Source organism: Brachyhypopomus gauderio, chromosome 19 (assembly GCF_052324685.1).
Source record: "Brachyhypopomus gauderio isolate BG-103 chromosome 19, BGAUD_0.2, whole genome shotgun sequence".
Taxonomy (NCBI): domain Eukaryota; kingdom Metazoa; phylum Chordata; class Actinopteri; order Gymnotiformes; family Hypopomidae; genus Brachyhypopomus; species Brachyhypopomus gauderio.
Genome location: NC_135229.1, coordinates 284,095 through 302,500, shown reverse-complemented (window position 1 = coordinate 302,500; position 18,406 = coordinate 284,095). Strand labels below are relative to the sequence as shown.

Genomic DNA, 18,406 nt, shown 5'->3' with positions numbered 1-18,406 from the left:
CTCACCCTTACTCACCCTCACTCACCCTTATTCACCCTCACTCACCCTTATTCACCATTACTCACCCTTATTCACCCTCACTCACCCTTATTCACCCTCACTCACCCTTACTCACCCTCATTCACCCTCACTCACCCTTATTCACCATTACTCACCCTCACTCACCCTTATTCACCTTTACTCACCCTCACTCACCCTTATTCACCCTCACTCACCATTACTCACCCTCACTCACCCTTATTCACCATTACTCATCCTCACTCACCCTTACTCACCATTACTCACCCTCACTCACCCTTATTCACCATTACTCACCCTCACTCACCCTTACTCACCCTCACTTACCTTTATTCACCATTACTCACCCTCACTCACCCTTACTCACCTTTATTCACCATTACTCACCCTCACTCACCTTTATTCACCATTACTCACCCTCACTCACCCTTACTTACCCTCACTCACCCTTATTCACCATTACTCACCCTCACTCACCCTTATTCACCATTACTCACCCTTACTCATCCTCACTCAGCCTTACTCACCCTTATTCACCTGGTTTGATAACCTGCTCTGTTGACCTGGTCTGATAATCTGGTCTGATAATCTAAAACCTTCTGCATTCTACACCAACTATGCAGCAAGTTGGAGATATTGGGTCGTGTGAATTTGCACATCATAATGTCACTGTTCATGACAAAAAGTAGGCTACCTTTACAAAGACCGACAAATTAAATCCACCATCTAATCAAGTCCCAGTGTGTTAATAACCCACATGTTCAGTGGGTCGGAGAGTGGAAATTTACCTGCAGAGAGTTTCTTCCTTTCTCAGACACCCGCGCGTTTAACAGCTATACCTGCATATACCGCGACACTCAAACTAAAACGTGTGTCATTAAAATGTAGTTTCATCTGCTCGTTGTGTTCTACGTGTTTTGTACACGAGCTACATCAGTGATTTGTGTCACCTTACTGAGCTCAGAGCTGTATGAACACTGGGCTTTGGACTTACAAATAACAATTTCGAGTAGTTTTCTACAGGTGAACAAACTCAACTTCTCTTGGTAAAATAAATCGCATGATCCGAAACTTACATTACTGTGTATTATAATTAGTATTCAACTGTTTCAATTCAAGGCCTATCGTGTGAATTTGAGTTTAAAATTATGTGGGGTTTGGCGATACAACCTCGATTAATAATCCAGTGGATTTGTAAAGCAGTGTTTCTCTGACACCTGCTGGTGTTTCTAGTTTAATGATTCATATCCGAGATGATCGACCGCGACGTTAAAGCGCTTCGCGTTATTGCGCACGTCCACCTGCGTCTCCACGCGCTTTAATATCCGCCTCGCTGCTTAGATTAATGGAGTTATTTACCCAGAATTAGACCAGACTAACTCAATGTTCTCTTGTTGTTTAGCCAGATCCGAGTCCGATAACGAGTATATGTTGTTTTGGTGGCCAGTCACTTATTGAGCATTTACACTGTGGTCATTTTACCGCTTTCTACCGTCAGGAAACGGCAGCTCGAAGTTCGCTCCAGTCAGGTTCGCCCAGCTGCTGTTCGGCATGCCAGCAATAACTTACCGAAGTTTTACGTAGAGAGACTCGTCACCGGTGGCGCGTGCAGTGGCGGCCCGACTCACGTCGTTCACACGTCAGCGGTGCCGACGCGGATCACCAACGTTGCGCGTGCGGGCGGAGCACGCGATAGGGCGCGTGCGGGCGGAGCTGTTTTAAACGCGTTTTACCGCCCGCGTGCAGACGGGAGAACCACGCCGGACTAAGTGTACAGCAGATATCAATAGTGCAGAGATCTAAACGTACAGACGCTGTGAATCATGTACCTGCTCTATACAAACACAGCCTACAACTTTATCTCAGTACAACCGGTTTCTTAAATTCACTGGTTAAAATACGAGTGTTCAACTCTTATAGTTAAGGAGCAGCGAGCGTCTGTGTGTTTCAATATGTCAATCAAGAGCGCCCCCTGGCGATTGAAATAGTCCTTGATCAGCATTTCAACGTATCATGTTGAAATTTAGGTTTTGTCTTAATTGATAAAATTAAAACACCAAACATTTCATTTTAAACACACGTGCAAGAAAGCCAGTGAGGTGAATGATACACAAGTTAATATGGCATAACCTGCTTTAAGGAACTGAGAGCATCTGTCAAACTTATTGCCATTAATTCATCGATTCTTTCCATTTTTTATGTTTTGTAGGAACATCATACAGTTTACATTTTGTTTAATATCACAAATGTTTCTTGTGATATTGTTGCCCCATTGATGTTTCTTATAACTGTTGAGCCTCTGCTCTGTGTGGTTGATGATGATAAGCGTCTTCGTGTCAGGTCTGACTCCAGTGCGTTTCCTCCGGCCGCCGCTAGGAGGAGCCCAGTGGGTTCTAGGCGGACTCCTCACAATCAGCAGTGATCTGCTGCAGCTGTTTCCCTCCCTACTTTAGGGAGAGAGCTGTAGCAGGTCACTGCAGAATTGTTTGGTTTTCATGTCACTCATTGCCAGTCATTTTTCTCTGTTTCTCCAGTCGTGTTTGGTGTTTTGCCATCATTCTGCTTCTGCTTCTTTGCTATTCGAGTTCTTACCTCCTGCGCTGGTCTCTAGCCGTTCTCAAGTTTAACTCTCACTCTCGGGTTCAAATGCTCCCTCAGTGTGCATGTCGGTGTGTTTTGGTAATTGGAGTCAGATGGGCCGTATGGGGTAACTGAACCCTCACTACTTTTACTTATAGTATTTGCAAAGCTGTAGTAATTTAACTGTTGGTGCTTCACACCATATGCAATGATGCAGCCTTCCACCACATAACTGTGTGGGTTTTTTATTTTTTATATTTTTTTAATTATTTTTTTATCCACACCACTGTAACATTTTAATAGGTAAAATGTTTTGTATACCAAACCATGTTTGCATGTCATCTGGAATTTCTCAACCTGCGTGTCAAATTTTTACTCACTTCTAGGATGCAAAGGTCATGCACACTTTGGGTTTTGTGGCTATACTAAACGCACTGAAGTTAACTAATCCCAATACACTCTACATTTAACTAAACGCACTGAAGTTAACTAATCCCAATGCACTCTACATTTAACTAAACGCACTGAAGTTAACTAATCCCAATACACTCTACATTTAACTAAACGCACTGAAGTTAACTAATCCCAATACACTCTACATTTAACTAAACGCACTGAAGTTAACTAATCCCAATACACTCTACATTTAACTAAACGCACTGAAGTTAACTAATCCCAATACACTCTACATTTAACTAAACGCACTGAAGTTAACTAATCCCAATACACTCTACATTTAACTAAACGCACTGAAGTTAACTAATCCCAATACACTCTACATTTAACTAAACGCACTGAAGTTAACTAATCCCAATACACTCTACATTTAACTAAACTCACTGAAGTTAACTAATCCCAATACACTCTACGTTTAACTAAACGCACTGAAGTTAACTAATCCCAATACACTCTACGTTTAACTAAACGCACTGAAGTTAACTAATCCCAATACACTCTACGTTTAACTAAACGCACTGAAGTTAACTAATCCCAATACACTCTACGTTTAACTAAACGCACTGAAGTTAACTAATCCCAATACACTCTACGTTTAACTAAACGCACTGAAGTTAACTAATCCCAATACACTCTACATTTAACTAAACGCACTGAAGTTAACTAATCCCAATACACTCTACATTTAACTAAACGCACTGAAGTTAACTAATCCCAATACACTCTACATTTAACTAAACGCACTGAAGTTAACTAATCCCAATACACTCTACATTTAACTAAACGCACTGAAGTTAACTAAACCCAATACACTCTACATTTAACTGAAGATAACTAAACCCAATACACTCTACATTTAACTGAACACACTGAAATGAACTAAATCCAATAAACTCAACCTACAAAGCTGAAAACTCTTCATGCTAACTGAGGTAGACACACTTGGATATGAGCCACAGATCTTTTAGGGCACATGAGGCAGACTACCACACTTAACACCTCCCTTAATGCCAAAGATGTTCACTGCTGTGCAACACATGCTACGTGGCATAGAGTGGTGAGACGAATGGGTGGCTGTCTTCAGCTTTATTTATACACTAATGCTGACCACATTCCTAAGCTGAAATGTAATCTCTGCCTCGTTGCCTCTGTGTCTCTGTGCCACCCTGCCACTCTTCAGAAGGAACCAGATTCATCTCCTCTCCCTTCTGAGTGTGAACGCTGCTGCTGGGTGTTTCTTGTGTAAGTTGTGTTTGCCCCTTTTGTGATTCACCTACTATTCAAGTTCTGATAAAAAAGCATCTATATTCATCTAACATTCTACTAAACAATGACTATAATTATTGTTTTAAATGTATTTTAGAGCTCAGTACTACTACAGTTAAAAAAGAAGCATTCTCTCTTGTGCATAGCTGCTAATTGTCTTGTTTTGGTGTGCGTGCAGTGAAATCTTTCAGTAAGTCATTTTGTTCCAAGGGGATGTCAGGTGTGGTGGACACCGCGGGGGGCAGTGGGAATTACGCGTTCTTCGGCTATGTGGAGTGTGGACCCTGCACAGGGCAGAAGCAGAAAGCCGTGAAGTCCTGCCTGGTGTGTCTGGACTCCTACTGTCCTGCACACTTCCAGCTGCACGAGGAGCTGCACTGCGGGAAGAGGCACAAGGTGATGAATGCCACTGGATTCCTGGAGGACAAGATCTGTCCTCAGCATGAGAAGCTGCTGGAGGTTTTCTGCTGCACAGACCAGCAGTGCATCTGCCTGATGTGCACCATGGAGGATCACCGGGGCCATTCCATCGTCTCCGCCGCAGCAGAGAGAACGGAGAAGCAGGTCTGACATCACCCTTATGCAATACATTTGAGTGCTGTGCGTTTGAGTGCTGTGAATTTGAGTTTTGCACATATGAGTGCTGTACATTTAAGTGCTGTGCATTTGAGTGTTATAATTGCAATCACTTTATTTAACTGTGGACATCATATATGTGCTTTTAACTGTACATTTCAGGATTCAGCTTCTGAAAGCTTTTTGTCAGTGTTAAAATCTCAACTCTATTATTTTACAGCCCCATCAGTCCATACATAGTACATACAGTAGTTAAGGTCAAATGGTTATGTTAGTATCATTAAAGTAATTAATGTTGCAATATCCGATATATAATTAAATAGAATACCAATACCATTTTCTTGAACCCTACAGAATGGTCTGATCATTCTCTATAACCCTGCAGAATGGTCTAATCTTTCTCTATAACTCTGCACAATGGTCTTTTCTAGAAGGCTTCTAGAGGTCCAACCGCAGTCTAGACAAAAATAAGAAACATTTATCAATATCTAGCTAACATCTTTCACTACGAATTCTATTCTAGTAGTATTGTTAGGAGTGCAAAAAGATATGTCATATGCAGTATTATCATTTACTCCAAATACCTCTATTAACATCATAGATTTAATGGTATAGTGACTCATCCTTTCTAGTACATTAATTCTTTCTATATAGGTCAAAGGTCAAAAGGTCAACATTTTGTTTTGTTTATTGCCTATTTTTATCATCATATAACTATAAACATGTCAGTGCCTTTATAAAGAAGCATTTCACTTGAAAGTTAATGCTATCACGTGGTGTTCCACACACTCCTTTACACATTATGCCTTTGAGCTGGTTCTGTCATATGTTGTAATGACTTTGCGCTATTTCTGTAGCACAGCTTGTGTGTAACATTCGCAGTGCTCAGCTGAGTGCACTAACCCTAACAAACCCCAAAACCTAACCCTCACCCTGCCTCAAACCCCAAAACCTAACCCTCACTCTGACTCAAACCCCAAAACCTAACCCTCACCCTGACTCAAACCCCAAAACCTAACCCTCACTCTGACTCAAACCCCAAAACCTAACCCTCACCCTGACTCAAACCCCAAAACCTAACCCTCACCCTGACTCAAACCCCAAAACCTAACCCTCACTCTGACTCAAACCCCAAAACCTAACCCTCTCCCTAACTCAAACCCCAAAACCTAACCCTCACCCTAACTCAAACCCCAAAACCTAACCCTCACCCTGACTCAAACCCCAAAACCTAACCCTCACCCAAACCCTCACCCAAACCCTCAAAACCTAACCCTCTCCCTAACTCAAACCCCAAAACCTAACCCTCTCCCTACCCCACAGAGCCAGATGGGGGGGCCAAAGATGAAATCACAGCAGCGTATCATGGAGAGAGAGAAAGAGCTTAATGACCTGCGTAGAGTTGTGGACATTCACAAGGTCAGCAGTGCCGCTCACTGGCTAATGAGTCTCTGAGCCTCTCCCTCTCACCAGCATGTAGTATATGTTCTGGCTCCTCATTGGTTAATGAGTCTCTGAACCTCTGAGGTTTGTCCCTCCCTCTCACCTGTGTGTCTCCCACAGCGCTCTGCTCAGACTGCCCTGAACGACAGTGAGAAGGTCTTCGGGGAGATGATCTCCTCCATCCAGAGCAGACGCGCGGAGGTGCAGGATGTGATCCAAGCTCAAGAGAAGGTGGCCGTGAGCCGGGCCGAGTGCTTCCTGAAGCAGCTGGAGGAGGAGGTTGCCGAGTTACGGAGGAGAGACGAGGAGCTTCGCCAGCTGTCGCTGACGGAGGACCACATCCACTTCCTGCAGGTAGTATCACCACGGCAACCAGACATGCACAACAATGCCTTATTTTACATGCTCGAGTTGGACCAATGTGTAATGTAATATAGTGGCGATACTGTGGCCAAAGACATTTCAGGCAGTTTTCAGACATTTATGTCCTATAAATCCAGAAAAAAAACTGTGCCTTCCAGAACAGGTCCAGAGTGGGGCAGACGTGAACAGAACTATTTAACACACACATGATCAGCAGTCAAATGAAGTAAAAAAATAAACAGGGTTGGGAGGAAACGCTCAATAAAAGAAAGGGTTAGGGCTGGGGTTTACACTGACAACTACAGCTGTAATATTTAACATTTACACTGACAACTACAGCTGTAATATTTAACATTTACACTGACAACTACAGCTCGAATATTTAACATTTACACTGACAACTACAGCTCGAATATTTAATATTTACACTGACAACTGTGACAGGCAGGGAGTGCGAAATAAATAAATTTAACATTTACACTGACAACTACAGCTCAAATATTTAATATTTACACTAACAACTACAGCTGTAATACTTAATATTTACACTGACAACTACAGCTGTAATATTTAACATTTACACTGATAACTACAGCTCGAATATTTAATATTTAGACTGACAACTACAGCTCTATTTAACATTTAAACTGACAACTACAGCTAGAATATTTAATATTTACACTAACAACTACAGCTGTAATACTTAATATTTACACTGACAACTACAGCTGTAATAATTAACATTTACACTGATAACTACAGCTCGAATATTTAATATTTAGACTGACAACTACAGCTCTATTTAACATTTACACTGACAACTACAGCTGTAATATATTTATTATTTACACTGTCAACTACAGCTCTAATATTTAATGTTTTTTATAGCGTTATGTGTTTCTTGCGGCTCCACCTGGATCTTCAGACTTGCCCAACATCACTATCAGTTCTGTCTCCTCATTTGAAGATATAAACAAATCTCTCAATGACTTGAAAAAGCAATTGGAAGAGTCCTGTAAACAGAACATGGAGAAGATAACATACAAAGGTAAAAAAAAATTATTAAATGTATTAATTTAACATTTTAAAGCAGGGGTTTCCAAACATTTTGCAGTGAGGGCCAGATTTGGTGAACGTGTCCCCACACAAGTTAACCCTAAACCAGGGGTACTCAACTGGCGGACCGCGGTCCGGATCCGGACCCAATCTCATTCCTGATTAACTGGATACGGACCAAAACAAAACCGTAGCATTTATTTCAGGGCTATTGAAAAAACACTCCGTCACGAGTGTTACGTTTGCCACCCCCGCTCAACAACTTACGTTCGCCAACCCGCTCAACAACAAGCCTGCCTGGTTGATGCTTCGCGAGCGGCGCGAGGGTCCGCGCGGCGAAAATGACGTAATCGCTGTGGCTCCGCGTGTGCGTGAGTGCCTCGCGCGCTGTCGGTTCGAGAGGTCGTGCACCTCTCGAATTTTGTAACTTCGCGCCGCGCTTCAGCGCAATGAACAAAGTCACGTTTTCAGGGTTCATACACCTTTATAAGGTGGAATTAAAGCACTTGTACGTCACTTTCAAGGTCCATTTCAATATTTCCCAGCATGTTAAACATAATTAAGTTAAATATTTATACATATACTCGAAATAATTCGCTTTTTATCACATTATTTAATGGTTGTTTATTTAAAAAACGCCCAATCTTCACGTTCTCTCATGTTTCGTCCTGGAATTACAAGAGGCTCGTATTTGTTAACCTAATACAAGAGAACTATTCAGTCAGACAGATATTTGTTGTGAAACCAAGTAGTTACAATTTCAAGCATTTTAAAGTACTTTAACCTAAATTCCAGCACTTTTCAAACCTGAAACATATAGCAACATTAAAATTGGTCAGGTAAATGTTCATTCCCCTGTTTTGAGGGGTGTTTCTACCACATATCGTTTCGGAGAACACTGCAGTGACCCTCGCGAAAGTATAAACGCCCCCCCCCCGCTCAACAACTTACGTTGAGTACGCCTGCCCTAAACATTCGAGGGTAGCGGGCTGGTATAGTACACGCTGCCATCTTCTGGTGAAATATAAAATAACTTTTTTGGAGTCTACTGCCATCTTCTGGTGAAATATAAAATGCTGTGGTAAACAGAGGCTGCGGTCCTGTGAAAATTTGAACGTGGGCGCATTTGGACTGTGGGCCGCACTTTGACACCCCTGCTATAAAGACTTTACTAAGAGAAATATACAATCCTTCATGAACCATGGCTGATGAATAAGTTTTTAATGTTTATATATTCCTGTTATTTCCATAGTGAAGCAAATTCAGATCCTCACACCAATGACAAGGGAGGAGGTCCTGCAGTGTATGTGTTAATAGACAAATACACACACAAATACACACATACGCATACACACACACTCACATACATACACGTGCACATAGACACACGTGCACATACATGCACGCACACACACTGATCCACACTCGCACTACTAGATACAAGAGGAAGAGGAGTCACGGAGGAGGGGGCTATTACACACGCACACACACACACACACACACACACACACACACACACGCACACAGTAAATATACAGTATTTCTACATTTGGTAAAACAAATCATGTTCTGATGTATTATTTTATGCTTGATTTCACTCATTAAATAAATAAATTAAATGTGATTTCCGTAATTAAATAAAATTATTCATTTTTCTCTGCCAGACTACTGTGACCTAACATTGGACCCCAACACAGCATACAGACGCCTCGCTCTCTCCGAAGGCAACAAGATGGTGATGAACCACGATCGGGACCTCCCGTACCCAGAACACCCAGAGCGCTTTGACTGGCCGCAGGTGCTGTGCAGGGAGACTGTGTGTGGCCGCTGCTACTGGGAGGTTGAGTGGGGGGGCGTGAACGGCGTGAACGTGGCCGTGACCTATAAAGGCATTCGCAGGAAAGGGGGACACAACGAGTGCTGGTTCGGCTGCAGCGAGCAATCCTGGAGACTCTACTGCTCACCTTTCCGCTATGCCTTCAGACACCACAGCAGGGAGACCTACATCCCCAAACCTGACAACTCCACCAGAGTGGGCATGTTCGTGGATTACGATGCAGGATCTCTCTCCTTCTACAGCATCACTGATAAAATGAAGCTTCTCTACAAAGTGCAGACTGGATTCACCGAGCCGCTCTATCCCGGCTTCACTGTGTGGCCAGGATCCAAAATGACCCTCTGTCCTCCTGCAAAGCTTCCATAGACTAACTGTTTAGTGCTGAAATTAATTAATTATTCTGAGATTTTGTCCCTAGAAGTTAAGGTTTGCTCATTGATTCATAACCCTAGCTCTAATCTTCAAGATACATAATATCCCTAATCCTGTGATCTAAAAGATCCATAGCTCTAACCCTAACCTACAAAATGCATAATCCTAACTGCAATCTACAAGATCCATAACGCTAACCCTAATATAAAATATCTTTAACCCAGCCCTTGAGATCCACAGTTTGATTTGATTCCTAAGGCATCTGACCCTTGCTGGCCACATTGAGTACTGCAGACTCCTGCTGGCCACATTGAGTACTGCAGACTCCTGCTGGCCACACTGAGTACTGCAGACTCCTGCTGGCCACACTGAGTACTGTAGACTCCTGCTGGCCACACTGAGTACTGCAGACTCCTGCTGGCCACACTGAGTACTGCAGACTCCTGCTGGCCACACTGAGTACTGCAGACTCCTGCTGGCCACATTGAGTACTGCAGACTCCTGCTGGCCACATTGAGTACACACACATTGAGTATTGCTTACTACACTGAGTGTTAGGATAAATTAAAAATGTGAACTGGGCTGAGAAACTGCAAAATGCTCACACTTAGGTGAAATATAGACATGTGAAGATCTCCTAATATAAAGATCCAATGAAATTATAATGGGAATGGAATCATATCTGATTCTGTTCATAATGGAGAGGGCTGAGTGCATCAGTTAATTTATCTCACATTGTAATAGATTAAACATGCAACAGAGCTTGTGAACATTCTTCACATTTCAGGGTGATGGTCAACTTCAGTGTTAGTGTTAGAGTCAAATAATCAAAGCACTGTGGTAACTGAATGTTTTTCTGCAATGACTTAAAGACTGTCTAAGATAGTCTAAGATAGTATTACAATAATGAAAAGAGTTTGTCTACTTATTTATGAGTTTTACAATGGCAGGAGAGGAAACGTGATGTCAGATCAGACTGTTACGACTGCAGAAAACACAAAGAGTTTATCATTTATTATTGTATTAGATTTGTCCTGACTGACAGTAATCATTTGCTAATAAAATCATTGTTGTATTGATATTTTGAAGAATGTTACTGCATTTTTTTCACTTATAATGCATAAATACAAAACATATAGAGACATCCTTTTAGAGCGTGCAAATTATACCTATATACTTATATATGTTTTGTGTGTCCATGCATAAGAGAGAGAATGTGTGTGTGCATGGGTGTAAGAGAGAATGTCCTGACTAAGAGAGTGTGTATGTATTGTGTGTGTACATGTGTGTAAGACAGAATGTCCTGATTAAGAGAGAAAGAGTGTGTGTGTGTGTGTGTGTGTGTGTGTGTATTGTGTGTGTGTAAGACCCGATTAAGAGAGAGTGTGTAGGACAGAGTGAATGAAAGGCTCCTAGTCCTGTTACTCCCTTACTGAGAGCTGTTGTGTTTGGGGGGGGGGGGGGGGGGGTCCTGATCTGAGAGCTGTTGTGGTTGTAGGGGGGTCTGATCTGAGAGCTGTTGTGGTTGTGGGGGGGTCTGATCTGAGAGCTGTTGTGGTTGTGGGGGGGTCTGATCTGAGAGGGGTCTGATTTGAGAGCTGTTGTGGTTGTGGGGGGTCTGATCTGAGAGCTGTTGTGGTTGTGGGGGGGTCTGATCTGAGAGCTGTTGTGGTTGTAGGGGGGTCTGATTTGAGAGCTGTTGTGGTTGTAGGGAGGTCTGATCTGAGAGCTGTTGTGGTTGTAGGGAGGTCTGATCTGAGAGCTGTTGTGGTTGTGGGGAGGTCTGATCTGAGAGCTGTTGTGGTTGTAGGGGGGTCTGATCTGAGAGCTGTTGTGGTTGTAGGGAGGTCTGATCTGAGAGCTGTTGTGGTTGTGGGGGGGGGGGTCTGATCTGAGAGCTGTTGTGGTTGTAGGAGGGTCTGATCTGACAGTTGTTGTGGTTGTTGCTTCTGTAAAATCTGTCAGTTACATCACTAAACCACCCTCATCTGCCCTGGCCTGGTAATCTAGAAAACTGTGTGTGTGTGTGTGTGTGTACCACCTGTTTGATGGTTTTATTTTGGTACTTTTTTCAGCCACACCCTAAAAAAAGAAACCAAAGGCAGATGAGAAACAGACATGAAGAACAGCTGCAAAGTACACACACACACACACACACACACACACACACACACACACACACACACACACACACACACACACACACACACACACACACACACATACATACATACATTCATGGGGGCAGTCATGGTTTGGTGGTAGGGAACTGGTCTTGTGACCGGAGGGTCGTAGGTTCGATTCCCAGACCTGAGGCCATGACTGAGGTGCCCTTGAGCAAGGCACCTAACCCCAACTGCTCCCCGGGCGCCGGGCTAGGGCTGCCCACCGCTCTGGGCACGTGTGATCCACAGCCCCCTAGTAATCACTATTGTGTGTGTGTGTGTGTGTGTGTGTGTGCGCACCACAGCCCCCTAGTAATCACTAGTGTGTGTGTGTGTGCATCACCGCTCCCTAGTAATCACTAGTGTGTGTGTGTGTGCACCACAGCCCCCTAGTAATCACTAGTGTGTGTGTGCACCACAGCCCCCTAGTAATCACTTGTGTGTGTGTGTTTGTGTGCGCACAGATGGGTAAAAGCTGAGGACAAATTTTGATTGCAGTGAAAAGTCACAACTGACAAATATGGCAAAGTAAAAAAACCCATAACTCTCACACACACACAATTTTCATAAACACTCTGCTGTGTTAGTTTCCCACCTTTCTTGTCTTTGTGAGTATTGTCCGCCAGGGGGCGATATAGAGCTGCTCTTATGACTTTAACTCGAGCTCCGTTCCTAAGGTTCCACAACACTAAACAGGTGGTCACGCACTTACAAACGGCGAGTGTCCGCCACGATGGACTGACCGAGTCGGTGGTGGCTGTTTTTTCTTTTTTTTAAAATAATTTCGGACTATAAAGAACTACAACCAAGCAAGATTAATGATCCGCAGATCGAAGCACGGGATTATTTCCTCCTGAGTTTCCCTCTTGGATCCGGGACGGTCTGGGAGAGGGAGAGAAGTATGAAGGTGACGGTGTGTTTCGGGAGGACTCGGGTGGTGGTGCCGTGCGGGGACGGAAACGTTAAAGTGCACACACTCGTTCAGCAGGCCGCTGCGAGGTACCGGAAAGCGATCGCGAAGGTAAGACGCGCCGCGCCTGAAACGCTGGAAACAATGTTGCGAGTCACGGAGCCGGTGGAGCCGCCAATATGGCGGAGTGGAGGAGACGGGGGACGGGACACCGGGGACGGGGACATGGGGGACCGGGACACCCGAGTGAACCTACAAGTTGAACGGGAAATGGGACTTTTCGAAGTAGGCTGCGGTGTGACACGGAAACGTGTGTTGTGGTTTTGTTGACTGTTTTGGGGATCTTGAGAGTTCCATGTTTACAGTCGCGGTAACAACTAACAGTGAGAAACTCAGTCACACGTCCAGGTAGGAAGAGGGATTAAAACTTTAACGACCTAACCCTAACCCGTCTGGGATAAAAGTGCGAGATGTGGATCTGAGAGACTAAAACGTCCGTTTAACGGCACGTACAACTGTACAATCTACAGGTACATCTGTAGATTAACCAGGAACGAAGTCAGAAGATGAACTTCTGGGTCGGCCGGTTGGTGTATCAGTGTTTGGGTTAGAAAAACACAAGACTCCGTATTGAGATCTGCGATAAGAGGCTGTAATTTAATCCGGTGTCAAGTCCGTGTGGCCGCGTCGTCATCCCGCCCGTCCAGTAATCCGGAGTTTCGCGCGTCTCACGCGACCCGACCGCACGAGCGTCGCCGCTCGCGCCTTTGTTCGTTAGCTCGGATGCTAATCCGGCTCGAGCGCTGAAGGCTGGAAGGTTCATCCGACGTGTATGTAGACGTACACGGCCGTCCGCTCGTTTCCTGGGCGGTTTCTTCCCAACTTTTTATTACATCTACACGTCGGCAGACCGCTGAGAGCCCAGCCCACTTATTCGGGGCGGGTTTACCAGATAGACCCTCAGGGCAGTCTGCAGACCGACCAACGACCTGCTCAAACCGGCCACACTGACATATCCGGAGACCCTACACCAGTCCGCCTTTAAAACGAGCATTTCTCCCGGTTCTGTTCGGCTGACAGTGGCTTGTGTTCGACCACCTGTTGGTGTTGTGGGGCGGTACCGGTCCAATCTCACTCCGCTCGTTTAGTGTCGGTTCGGTCTCCACCAGAACCACCAGCCCGGTTCTGGTGACCTTTCATGAAGTTCAGTTATAACTTAGTTTTGTAGTTTTGTGATCGTGTGTAGTAGAAATGGTGAGGGCGGGCAGAACTATTATATCACCTCATGGTCGTCTTTATTCCCCCCTGTTTTCATTAGAGTTAACATTTACATTAAGAACATTTACGATACTCAGGAGCTCGCCGTCCACTGTGGGGAGAACCCATTTTGTGTGTTTATTTACTGGTGGTCTGCCATGTTAGCCTGTGTGTGTGTGTGTGTGTGTGTGTGTGTGTGTGTGTGTGTGTGTGTGTGTGTGTCCTTGATGATGTTGGCCTGTGTGTGTGTGTGTGTGTGTGTGTCCTTGATGATGTTGGCCTGTGTGTGTGTGTGTGTGTGTGTGTGTGTGTGTGTGTCCCCTTGGTGGTATTAGCTTGTGTGTGTGTGTCCTTGGTAGTGTTGGCCTGTGTGTGTGTGTGTGTGTGTGTGTGTGTGTGTCCTTGGTCATGTTACACTGTTGCTCTGCTGTCATTACACCCACTGCTTTCTCCAGGTTGTTTGTCTTTTCTTCACTAATATGCTTGTGGTTCATGGCATGCTCTACATTAAGATAATCTAAAAATATTCTTTTAGCAAACCATATGGAGCGTGAGCTGTATTTTAACAAGGTAGTAGTAGTAATAATAATCTTTATTTGTATAACACCTTTCATATATACATGCAACTCAAAGTTCTTTAAAGAATAAATATAAGAAAACAAACAATAAAATAAAGTTGTGAGGCTCTTTTTGAAGCTGTGCAGGGATGAAATGTCTGAGCTCCTCAGGAAGAGAGTTCCAGAGCTTTGGGCCATAGAGGCCAGTAGCACCCTCACCGGGTTTTAGGAATCACCAGTAGATCACTGTTTGAAGACCTGAGCGATCTGACTGGAACATATCTAACCATCATTTCACTAAGGTAAGGAGGAGCAAGGCTATGAAGACATTTAAAATCCTCCTTAAAATCTATTCTACAAAATCTATTCTAAAGCTGACAGGTAACCAGTGCAGTGAGTGGAGTGCAGGTGTAATATGATCCCTCTTTCTCCTGTGGTTCAGGACCCTTGCAGCCGCGTTCTGAACTCTCTGTGGGTGTGACGTAGAGAGCAGATAAAACTGTTGGAATAATGTAGCCTTGATGTGATAAATGCAGACACGCTAGCGTGCATGACGACCCTTTATAAACTGCCAAGATGTTAAAAAGCTGATCAGAATTCAGATATTTCCATGAGGATATTAACTGTTTTAACTGCTAAACATCTGCTTTATACATTTGTGTTGTGTGTTCAATAGTATCAATATCATTGCCAATGCAGAGTTTCCATAGAGAGTTGTATAAAGGGCAGAATGGTCTATACAAGAGGGTTTGGGGCTGTCATGAACTTTACACTGTGTCAAACTGTGTGGGGAGTGTGTGTGTGCGCGTGGGTAGTGTGTGTGCGCGTGTGGGGAGTGTGTGGGGGGCGTGTGAGTGTTTCATTGTGTTCGGTTTTATCCAACTATACAGAATGGATGGTTAAAGCAGTATTATTGCTTACTATCAACTTTATTAAACCTTAATACATAGCAGCCTCACTAGTACACAACCTCTCAGCTCGCGGTGTGTGTCACACTGAAGTACGTCCCTCTAGGAACATAACATGTAATTAACAAATCCACTTGTTACAGTGAGACTATTTGAAAGTAGAACATAAATATATGTAAGAACGTCCCTTGAAGCATTATGGTGACATCATGATTCTCACACTATCCAAACATCCTCATCCACCCATCGATAGACTATAATAAACCGTGTTTCAGCAGCCTTCATTTACCCATAACTAATTAGTTATGATCATGGTGGTGTGGTGGTAGTACACATGTTAATATAATGGTGGTGTGGTAGTACACATGTTAATATAATGGTGGTGTGGTGATAGTACACATGTTAATATAATGGTGGTGTGGTGATAGTACACATGTTAATATAATGGTGGTGTGGTGATAGTACACATGTTAATATAATGGTGGTGTGGTGATAGTACACATGTTAATATAATGGTGGTGTGGTGATAGTACACATGTTAATATAATGGTGGTGTGGTGATAGTACACATGTTAATATAATGGTGGTGTGGTGATAGTACACATGTTAATATAATGGTGGTGTGGTGATAGTACACATGTTAATATAATGGTGGTGTGGTGATAGTACACAGGTTAATATAATGGTGGTGTGGTGGTAGTACACATGTTAATATAATGGTGGTGTGGTGATAGTACACATGTTAATATAATGGTGGTGTGGTGATAGTACACATGTTAATATAATGGTGGTGTGGTGATAGTACACATGTTAATATAATGGTGGTGTGGTGATAGTACACAGGTTTGTGGTGGTAGTACACAGGTTCATGGTGAATCCCATCTTCTGTTCTGCCTGAATGTGCTTTGAGCCTCGAGCTTTAATGTGTTCACAAATCAGTGATGGTGTATGTCTAGTTCTTTCTGATCATGCTTGTGCTTGGTATATGGCACACGCGTGTGCACAGACACGTACTGACTGCTTCTGCACAAGCCCATGGTGCTCAGAACATTTGTCCTGTGCTGCTGTATAACTGTCCTACTAGAGGAACCCAGTTCTGCTGAGCTTGGTGTCTCTACACTGGCGTGCCTCTTTGGCTGATGGGGTTATCACATCTCTGCCTCGGCTGGAGATCAGAGTCCTGGATATGCTGTTCTTGGTTCTAAAAGGTCTAATTAATATAACAGCAGAGTACCTGTAGAATACCTGTAGAGTACCTGTAGACAGTGATTGCTTAGTTACCTTGAAAAAGTAATCCGATTACTGATTACTCCTTTAAGAAGTAACTTAGTTATGTTACTGATTACTTGATTCTAAAAGTAACTACGTGAGATTACAAGTTACTGTAGTAGTTACATTCAGCAGCAAAATTAGTTTTTCCAATACTCACTTTATTGGAAGTGCATTTTTAACAGTAACAATGTATCTCCTGACATTTAAATAATGTATCTCCTGACATTGCGTTTGTGTTGCTGTGTGGTATTATTTGTAAATATATTTGTAAACATAATACAAGTTAACTTGTCAGACAGCTATTTGTTGTTAAACGAAATACAATTACAATTTCAAGCATTACTTTAGCCAAAATTCCAGCACATTTCAAATCTGGAACACAATGCAACATTAAAATTGGTCAGGTAAATGTTCCTTCCCCTGTTTTTGTGGGGTATTTCTTTACACTACCACATATCGTTACGGAGAACGATAAGAAGAATGACGTGTAAAACTCGCTCGCTGCTCTCACAGGTTCACGTGCAGTGTGCAGAGTCGATTATATTTATATTTACTAAGGAAAATAAAAATAGTAACGCACAGTTATTTGGATAAGTAACTTTAATCTGATTACTGGCTTGGAAATAGTAGCGCGTTATATTACTCGTTACTGAAAAAAATGGTAAGATTAGAGTAACGTGTTACTAAGTAACGAATTACTGACATCACTGCCTGTAGAGTACCTGTGAACACCATCAGCATCTGGTGGACATGGATCTCTGTTGAATTTTTTCTTTGTTCTCCCATCATGCCCTGCTGTCTCTGTTCATCCACTATATGTCAGAGAGATGCTGAAATGGAGCGCTCTCTCTCTCTCTCTCTCTCTCTCTCTCTCTCTCTCTCTCTTTGTGTGTGTGTGTGTGTCTTTGTCTTCCTATTACTGGTGATGGCTAGGATTAGAAGCTCTTTCACAGTGATCTCTGTGTCCATTAATGGAATCTTTGCATACCACACACACACACACACACACACACACACACACACACACACACACACACACACACGGAGTACGATTTCCCCAGAAATAAATCTAAAATATCCTGGACGGAGAGCTGCTGCTCTACAGGCCACAGTGGTGTAATAATGATGATTTCTTAATCGATTTGATGGTGTAATAATGATGATTTCTTAATCGATTTGATAAGGTGGTGTAATAATGATTTCTTAATTAATTTGATGGTATATTAATGATGATTTCTTAATCGATTTGATAAGGTGGTGTAATGATGATTTCTTAATTAATTTGATGGTGTAATAATGATTTCTTAATCGATTTGATAAGGTGGTGTAATAATGATTTCTTTAGGGCTGTCGCGATAACCGCAGTATAG

The 18,406-nt window shown here is 43.1% G+C and overlaps 3 protein-coding genes across 11 annotated transcripts in view; 2 read left to right on the top strand and 1 right to left on the bottom strand.

Moving 5' to 3' along the window:
* Positions 1-1,789, bottom strand: part of crema (cAMP responsive element modulator a) — a 19,319-nt gene extending 17,530 nt beyond the window's left edge. The window contains exon 1 of one of the 5 annotated variants that reach the window (XM_076982253.1): positions 1,588-1,789. The gene's annotated coding sequence lies outside the window, so the exon portion shown is untranslated. The other 4 variants (XM_076982249.1, XM_076982250.1, XM_076982252.1 and 1 more) reach the window with 4 other exon arrangements.
* Positions 1,790-4,228: 2,439 nt separating this feature from the next.
* On the top strand, positions 4,229-11,046 carry LOC143483403 (tripartite motif-containing protein 16-like). 2 transcript variants are annotated; one of them, XM_076982248.1, is made up of 7 exons: positions 4,229-4,296; positions 4,531-4,884; positions 6,220-6,315; positions 6,460-6,693; positions 7,591-7,750; positions 9,011-9,061; positions 9,423-11,046. In XM_076982248.1, the coding sequence occupies exons 2-7, from the start codon at positions 4,534-4,536 to the stop codon at positions 9,959-9,961; spliced, it is 1,431 nt and encodes a 476-aa protein (XP_076838363.1). In that variant the 5' UTR covers positions 4,229-4,296; positions 4,531-4,533; the 3' UTR covers positions 9,962-11,046. The 2 variants fall into 2 exon arrangements, with proteins under 2 accessions (XP_076838363.1, XP_076838362.1); XM_076982247.1 differs by having other exon boundaries at positions 4,235-4,296; positions 4,499-4,884.
* A 1,755-nt stretch (positions 11,047-12,801) lies between these two features.
* Positions 12,802-18,406, top strand: part of pard3ab (par-3 family cell polarity regulator alpha, b) — a 76,914-nt gene continuing 71,309 nt past the window's right edge. For 3 of the 4 annotated variants that reach the window (XM_076981412.1, XM_076981411.1, XM_076981410.1), the window contains exon 1: positions 12,802-13,153. In XM_076981412.1, the coding sequence (XP_076837527.1) occupies positions 13,034-13,153 (120 nt within the window). In that variant the 5' untranslated portion in view covers positions 12,802-13,033. The remainder of the gene's footprint in view (positions 13,154-18,406) is intronic. The other variant, XM_076981413.1, reaches the window with a different exon arrangement.